The 8,784-nt window shown below is 49.0% G+C and overlaps 1 protein-coding gene across 2 annotated transcripts; it reads right to left on the minus strand.

The window, feature by feature from the left end:
* Positions 1–3,794: 3,794 nt before the first annotated feature.
* On the minus strand, positions 3,795–7,285 carry LOC106695699 (interleukin-32-like). Of its 2 annotated transcripts, XM_023749000.1 has the most exons (6): positions 7,237–7,285; positions 6,857–6,883; positions 6,640–6,696; positions 6,384–6,479; positions 6,099–6,228; positions 3,795–4,266 (listed from the first exon to the last, which is right to left on the minus strand). In XM_023749000.1, exons 1-6 carry the CDS (start codon positions 7,243–7,245, stop codon positions 4,046–4,048), a joined length of 540 nt encoding a protein of 179 aa, XP_023604768.1. In that variant the 5' UTR covers positions 7,246–7,285; the 3' UTR covers positions 3,795–4,045. The 2 variants fall into 2 exon arrangements, with proteins under 2 accessions (XP_023604768.1, XP_023604769.1); XM_023749001.1 differs by lacking the exon at positions 6,384–6,479.
* Positions 7,286–8,784: the final 1,499 nt, after the last annotated feature.

The following is an 8,784-nucleotide window of genomic DNA, read 5'->3' on the forward strand; positions in this document are numbered from 1 at the left end:
AGGATTTTAGTAATTTATGTGTGCCATCAGATAAAGAGGATGGAAAATCGCTGGTCTAAAGAAAAAAATTAAAGGCATGGTGCAGAAAGAACTGAGGATGAAAAAATGAATTACATTCACTAACTTGATGATAATGCCAGAGAGGAAAGCAAAATGAAGTCGGCTCTGTGTTGATAACAAGGATTGAAAGAAATAATTTCAAAAAAATCATCCACAATATTAAAATGCCTTTATATTTGCCTTAGATGCTGACTTGAGACTAAACTAACATGGCAAAGAAGATGGCATCACATTCCTTCTCTTCAAAGGGAAAGCTCTGGGTGAGATTCGGGATGTCAAATGCAAATCTCCCTCTGGCCTTTCTCTCCAGGGCCCATGGCAAGCACAGCTCAGGGATTTCCTTGATGAGACCAAATTGAGCCTGGTGACCCTTCTCTACACAGCAAGGTGTCCACTGCCCATTAAACCCTTTGTTGCTCAAATTGGAACCAATTTGCTCTTCTCAGTTTGTTTTTTCCTTTTTTATTTCTCTCTTCTCAGTTTTGATATTACATTGTATACCTTCCGGGATAGAGTTCTATATTCATATAACAGCAGTCGTCAATTAATATAATTTTGAAATGTTTTATTTGGAAATGTCTTACCTTTTAAAAAATATTTGTACTTTTATTGATTTCAGAGAGGAAGGGTGAGGGAGAGAGAGATAGAAACATCAATGATGAAAGAGAATCACTGATTGGCTGCCTCCTTCACATCCCCTACTGGGTATCAAGACCACAACTCGGCCATGTGCCCTGACCGGGAATCGAACAGTGATCTCTGGTTCATAGGTCGATGCTCAACCACTGAACTATGCTGGCCAGACTAAATCATGTGATTTCTAATAAAATTACAGGAGAGCCTGGTCAATGGTTGGTGTAGGTCAATGGTTGAGTGTTGGTCCATGCACCAGGAGGTCACCAGTTCAATTCCCTAGGTTGCAGGCTTAATCCACAGTAGGGGGCTAAAGGAGGCAGCCAACTGATGTTTCTATCTCTCTCCCTCTCCCTTTCTCTCTCTGAAATCAATTAAAAAAAACATTAAAATACACATATTATGAAAAAGAAATACAGGAGACGAAGACAGCCCACCCCAGCTCCAGAGCATATCAGAACTTCCTGTTGTCTGTGGCTTTTCACCCACAAAAATGCTGTGTCTGACTTTCTGTTGCCCCTCCACCTCACTTGACACATAACTGCTCTTTAACAAGTTTTTGTAGAAAGTTAGAGAACTTATTCACCATGGCTCAGGGGACTAAGGGAGGTGTGTGGGAAAGCTCAGAGTCTAGTAAAGGTCAGCACTTTGGGGGTTGGTAGGAAGATTGGGGTATAGAGAGCTACCAGATGTCACACAACACATTCAACTTATGGAAAACCCCAGGGGGAGAAATTTCAAAGAGAAAGGATTGGTCAACCAGGAGATTGAGAGGAGCTGGGAGAACCCACAGCATTAAAACCTTATTATTTATTGAGCACCTACTGTGTGCCAGGGACTGTGTGGGCTATTGAGGGGAACAAAGACTCCAATAGAGGGAGGGAGACAGCCTCAGGAGGGTGGAAAGGGCCTCCAACAGAGAGGGAACAGCATGGGCAAAGGCCCTGAGATGGGAGAGGCTTGGCAGGCAGCTAAAGAATGTTGTCCAGGAGGGGGATCTGCAGGGACCTATGATGCAGGCAGAGCCTTACAGGCCAGGGTTGGGCTTCATTCACATGGGGAACACAGGAGATTTTTAGGCCGGAGCTATTTCATTTTTTAAAAAATATATTTTATTGTTTTTTTTTTTACAGAGAGGAAGGGAGAGGGATAGAGAGTTAGAAACATCGATGAGAAAGAAACATCGATCAGCTGCCTCCTACACACTCCCTACTGGGGATGTGCCTGCAACCAAGGTACATGCCCTTGACCGGAATCAAACCTGGGACCCTTGAGTCCACAGGCTGACACTCTATCCACTGAGCCAAACCGGTTAGGGTGTTATTTCATTTTTAACAATGAAAGCATTTAGAGCTTGGCTACTGGACTGAAATAGCTTAAAAGAGGCAAGACTGGGAGGTGAGCCAAGAGGTAACCTCAAGGGATTGATAAGCCACAAAGCTCCTGGTGGCTTTAGCGCAGGGGGACAGTTTTTTCTGTTAGAAGAATTAAGTGGGAGGGCATGAGCAGAGGTCAGTGGAGGTTTGATACAGGGTCACTTGGGAAATTCATGGACAGGGTTTGAAAGAACAAGAATGATGACTGATGCCCAGCTGGTGTGGCTCAGAAGTTGACTCATGAACCAACCTGTTCGATTCCCAGTTAAGGCACATGCCCAGGTTGCAGGCTCCATCCCCAGTAGCGGGCGTGCAAGGAGGCAGCTGATCAATGTTTCCTTCTCATTGATGTTTCTATCTCTCCCTTCCTCTCTCTCTAAAGAATCCATAAATCTCTAAAAGAGCCCAGCTGGCATGGCGTGGCTCAGTGGTTGAGCATCGACCTATGAACCAGGAGGTCACAGTTTGAATCCTGCTCAGGGCACATGCCTGGGTTGTGAGTGATTCCCGGTAGGGCCTGTGCAGGAGGCAGCTGATCAATAATTCTCCTTCATCATGGATGTTTCTACCTCTTTCTCGCTCTCCCTTCCTCTCTGAAATCAGTAAAGACATATTTAAAAAAAAAAAATCCATACAAACATAAAGAAGAAAAAAAAAGAATGGTGCCTGGGACGGGAGGTGAGGACATGGCCAAGGGTGAGTGAAGGCTGAACAGGACCTGCAGTGGGCAGCCCTTGGAGCCGGGGAATTCAGGCCAGAGATGGGCCTTACAGTGTGAAGGCATGTCAGAGGGTCCCCTGGAAGTGAAGGAGGATAGGATGTGAGCACGAGTGGGGCTCTGCTAAAAGGAACTCTCAGAGGGGCTGCCGTCTTCCTTAGGAAGGTAGAGGCCAGGGTCAAAGGTGAGGAAGATCCTTGCCTTTACTGCCCTCCTTGCTGGGGCCGGGTCCCTCGGGATTATCGGGATCACTGAGACGCTACCGGAAGGGTCTGGGTCCAGCCATTGCTCCTCTTGCAGGACTGACACCTGGCCCTTACCGGGAGCTCCTCCTAGGAATCAAGATGTCGGTCCTACCAGTCAAAGGGTGTGAAGCTGGCAGAGGAGGGTGCAGGATACTGACCCACTGAAATGCCCCCATCCTTCAGGTCTCCTGGCTCCCCCCCTTCCCCACCCCCACTGCTGGTGTTTGCTCTTCATCAGGCCCACTTCCTCCCCTTTCTACCTGCTTCAGGTCAGCCCCACCTTCATCTCATCTCAGCAGCTGCTGTTTGCTGCCAATCACCCCTGAATGCAAAGCTGGTCTTTATGCATCTGCCTGGAGCAGGAAGTCAGGGCTGGGGGGTGGGAGGCATCTGGCCTCATAGATGGTGAGCAGTGCTGGCCCCCTCAGGCCTGAGTTCCTTGCGTTCAGGAACGGGCAGCTATGGAGCACTTACTGTGTGCCAGGCCCTGTGAGAAGCCGTGCACAGGCTGACATCCTCATGTGCTATTATAAGTCCGTGGCCAGTGTGACCAGGGCCCTGTCTACAGATTAGAGAGGTCAGGTGGCTTCTCCTTTCTCACCAGAGCCGAGATCCAGGCCTAGATCCATCTGATTGTTGCACAGCCTCTCCCTGTAACCACTGAGCACCCTGCCACCCATCCACACAGGCACTCAACTTGGTTCAATCAACTTTTGAAGCAAATTACCTTTATTGTTGAAAGTATTACAGATCCCCCTTTCTCCCCATTGACCTCCTCCACCCACTCCTGCCCCCTCCCCAGGCGAACCAACGTTTATTAAAATGCTGTAGCAAGAGAAGGAAACCCAGGCAAGCTAGATGGAGAGGCTGTGAACAGGGTGGAAGTGAGGGAGGTTGTTGAGGATGGGTCAAGGGTGAGCAGGAAAGCAAATGTTACTCTAGAAGATTCTTTCTGAGAAGGGGGGGGCGGGGAACCCAAGGGCTGGGAGGTGTGACTGAGCTCCTCCAGGCCCTCATGCGACTCCTTGGACCAGGAATAAACTTGAGAAGGACTGTGCCGCAATGGAGCAGAAATTCATAATCTGACTCAGGATGAACTTCACCATGTTGACAAGGGAGGCGCACATCTGCACGCAAGCCAGCACGTCCTGCCACATCTTCTGCAGTTGACTTAGCATCTCTTGGAACAAACTCAGTACCTCTTTACAAAAGCTCTCCCCAGTCTTCTGGGCCCCTGTGAGAGAGACTAGTTAGGAAGCCAGGGCAAGTGGAATAGGGAAACTGAAGCAGATGGTTAAGCGACCAAGCCTTTATAGCGATCTAGTACATTGCAAAATCCTGTCTTCCCTAACCAAGGACACAAGAGTAAACGGTTTAGCCCTAACTGGTTTGGCTCAGTGGATAGAGCGTCAGCCTGCAGACTCAAGGGTCCCAGGTTCGATTCTGGTCAAGGGCATGTACCTTGGTTGCGGGCACATCCCCAGTAGGGGGTGTGCAGGTGGCACCTGATCGATGTTTCTCTCTCATTGATGTTTCTAACTCTCTATCCCTCTCTCTTCCTCTCTGTAAAAAATCAATAAAATGTATATATTTTTTAAATGAGTAAATGGTTTAGAGCATCATCCCGTACACCAATACAGGTTGTGGGTTCGATTCCCAGTCAGGGCACACACCTAGCTTGCAGGTTCAATCCCTGTTCAAAGCAAATACAAGAGGCAACCAATTAATGTTTCTCTCTCACAGGGATGTTTCTCTCCTTCTCTCTCTCTTTCTCTCTCTCTCCTCCTTCCTCTTTCTCTAAAATCAATAAACATATCCTCAGGTGAGGATTAAAAAAAAAAAAAGACTAAGTGGCTCATATTTCTCCCCCTAAATGGAGTAAAGAGCTTAAATCACCCCACTCAGGGAGATAGATAGCAGAAATCCAGTTAGTGCCAACCACACCCAAGCACAGGTGAAGTTAAAGCAGTGGTTCTCAACCTTCCTAATGCCATGACCCTTTAATACAGCTCCTCATGTTGTGGTGACCCCCAATTTCATTGTTACAAATTGAACATAACTAAAGCATAGTGATTAATCACAAAAACAATATGTAATTATATATGTGTTTTCCGATGGTCTTAGGCGACCCCTGCAAAAGGGTCGTTTGACCCCCCAAAGGGGTCGCGACCCACAGGTTGAGAATTGCTGAGTTAAAGGAACACATCTCATTTTGGCACATCAGCATAAAGCTGATGAATATTCTATTGAGATCCTTCCCCAAGACCTCCTCTAAACTCCCAGCCTTTAAACCCCTCAACACAAAGGACCATGAGCAAGCCCACACCTTTCTTCCCTTTTAGGCATGCATCCTCTAAACCCGTGGTCAGCAAACTGCAGCTCGCAAGCCACATGCGGCTCTTTGGCCCCTCAGTGTGGCTCTTTCACAAAATACCGCGTGTGGGCGTGCATGTACAGTGCGATTGAAACTTCGTGGCTCATGTGCAGAAGTCAGTATTTTGTGGAAGAGCCGGAATTTTGTGGAAGAGCCACACTCAAGGGGCCAAAGAGCCGCATGTGGCTCGTGAGCCGCAGTTTGCTGAGCCGCAGTTTGCCGACCACTGGCCTAAACTCTGGGTCCCCGGGAGACTGGCAACCAGAGGAGCAGTGGGCAGCAGCAGCTCATATGGCCTGACCTCCCCAAACCTGTCTCCTAGGCCCCCGCTTTCTCTAAATTAACAGTGAGCAAAAGCAGCCCTGTCTAGGCTCTCTGCTGGTGCCGCTTCTATCCTAAGCTCTATTCATTTCACTGTCCCCAGCTTTAATAAACATCCTCTTGCCCTAGCCAGTTTGGCTCAGGGGATAGAGGTTCGGCCTATGGACTGATGGGTCCCAGGTTCGATTCCGGTCAAGGGCACATGCCCAAGTTGTGGGCTTGATCCCCAGTGTGGGGCATGCAGGAGGCAGCTGATCAATAATTCTCTCTCATCATTGGTGTTTCTATCTCTCCCTCTCCCTTTCTCTCTGAAATCAATAAGAATATATATTTTTAAAAATAAACAAAAACAAGCATCCTCTCACAATCACCTGGACTTTGGTTGGGCGATCCTTCTGGCTCAGAGTCCCGCTCCGGGCCTGGTTTCTGTCCAGGGTAGACCCGGCTATGGACTCTGTTATGCAGTTCCTGCTGCTGCTCGGGAAGTAAGGGAGTAGATTCCTGTGGGGGTGGGGAATGTGTAGAGTCTGACCAGGTCCTGACAGAAGCTCACACAGGGAGCTGCCTGCTTTCCTGCCGGCAGTCCACAGACAAAGACTTCTCGCAGAGGTTCAGCGCCCCAACTCCCCTTTGTAGCTAAACCATGATGGTCATACCTGCTTGTTGGCTGACTGGCCTCTGAGGCCAGCACCAGGCCCAGGGGGTTCCTCATTAACGCATGAAGTTGAGGGCTGGGCTTTGGCCACTGTGTGCTGTGGGGGAGGTCAGGAGCTGGTGCCAGCCACCCTCCACCCCCACCCCGCCCCACCCACCCCACTCAGGGGCTGTGTGTGCACATGGCAGCGCCAACATCACAAGCGATTAGGGGTGAAGGGGAAGCCCAGAGGGCTCTGACAGGAGCCTCAGACTCACCCGGTTGTTCTCACAGTGAGCAAATACGGTATCAAGCGCAGCCTCATTGAAGTTGTTCTGAGGAGAGGAGGGTGTGGAGGCTGCAGACCTGCTCCTGCCTGCTGTGGTCTGTAGTCCCCACTGTGACCTCCAAGGGAGCCAAAGCTCACCCCAATAACCGGACCCGGCCAAACACCTAGGGACTAAGCTTTGGGGGAGGGGCGAGGCCAAAACTCACCTTCAGCTGTTCTATGCCTCTGTGGGCCTATTGGGAAAAAATGACTTGGTTTAAATTCCCCTGGCCTCCCTCACTTTCAGTCTTATCCCCTGTTCTCAGCTCGCCATCTCCCCATAACTGGTCCAGCCATGTGCCTGGGGACCTGCTCTGTTATCAGTATACCTATGGCTTGGACACTTCTCAGGCTCCCTGGGCCTTCCTATCCCCCAGCTGTGTACTCACCTGCACACAGGTGTGAATTTTGTCCAGTGTAAGGAATGAGCCAACCTGAGGTGGCACCTTCATCATCATCATCATCATCATCATCATCATCACCATCATCATCGTGAAACCACCCCACCCAAATTGTGCAGAGCACAGGAGTGGGAACCCTGACCCACCTGCTCCATATCTTGGTATTGGAGTTTATCACAGAATGTGTCTAAAGCCTTGTGCTGTAAAAAGAGATAGAGTTGGGACAAAGAGATCTGATCCTTCTCCCTCCTGGACCCCAGGAGGGCCAGGCATTCTTAGCCTCCCACAGTAAAACCCAGGCCCCCACCCACACCCTATCTATACATGGGGAAGAGCTTCTTACCATTTCACTCCTCATTTTCTCACGATCTTCTTGGGATATCTGTGGAGGTAACAGTGACATTGATCTTATATGACTTACCAACCCTCAGACCTGTTGTACACATGCTCACACACTCACACTCACCATTGCACACAAGCTTACAAGTATGAACATTGTTCTGGAGTGTGCAGGGCAATCTGGTTCCCAGATACCCAACCCTCTGTGGTACTGGTGTGGACCAAAGGGGCCACATGTTGACCTGACAAGCTCAGGGGAGGTCCGCATGGCAGTCTTGCAAAATCAGAGACCTAAAGTAACCACAAAGGATGGTCTGAAATTAAACCTTAAAAGCAGTTATAGTGGGCAGTTACGTCCTAGGTCGGTATCTTCACTGACAAGGTCAACCTTTACCTTAACTGAGCCTGTCTTTTTGCATCTATGATAACATACCCTTGAAATGTCTGGGTAACTTGTAACTTCCCTTTTTCTGGATCCCCTGGGGCACAACCAAAAGCGCTGGGCGCCAGAGCCAATACCACAAATTCCATCATTATCATGTTAATTGTTCCTGCACCCACCTAAGTATGTGTCCATCATTTTACTTTTTATCCAATCCCAGGGGTTTCCCCTGCTTTGCTTTATCACACCTCCTTAATCTATCACCAATGAATTCCTGTAACCCACCCACATCCCTCCTTTGATTGCAATGTATAAATACAGATGTAACCCACCATTCTCTGGAGCATTATCTCAATTTGTTGAGGTTCTGCTTCCTGGCATATGTCAACAGTTTAGCTCAAATAAACTCACAGAAATTCTTTACAGGTTTCAATGCTTTGTTTTGTTGTTGTTGTTTTTTATGTTAACACCGGAAAGAGTTGGCTGAGGGAGGAATTGGCAGTGACCTTTCCTCTCTTAGGACTGCACAGACACAGCGGTGCCTACATCCAGCTGCTCTTCCTGACTGCTGACCTTGCAGGCCCACAGCACCCCAGGCCCTTTTGACCCCTAACCCCTTGGCTCAACCAACGAGGCAGGGAGTTCCCCACCGACTTCCTCATGAGTCTCCACCTTATGGCCCCAATCTGGTCACTGAGCCCTGGATCACTTTATTCCTCAACGATGATTCCACGATCCCTTGGTCACCATCCCAAAGCATCCTGGAGCATCAGCCAACCTCATGGTTAGGGTGCAGTGGGGCTGGGGGCGGTGGTAGGGTGGGGGAGGTTGGAAGGCACCACAAAAAGGAGGAATAGACTCTGAGGCCAATGCCAGTACTGGGCTGCTGGCCCAGGCACCTGAGAGGATTTTTAAGTTCCCAGGAAAGCATTGCCCACCTCCCACCTTCAGGGTATTAGGATACAAAGGGTCT

This window comes from Myotis lucifugus, unplaced genomic scaffold, assembly GCF_000147115.1.
Source record: "Myotis lucifugus unplaced genomic scaffold, Myoluc2.0 scaffold_2264, whole genome shotgun sequence".
In the NCBI taxonomy this organism is placed as follows: Eukaryota; Metazoa; Chordata; class Mammalia; order Chiroptera; family Vespertilionidae; genus Myotis; species Myotis lucifugus.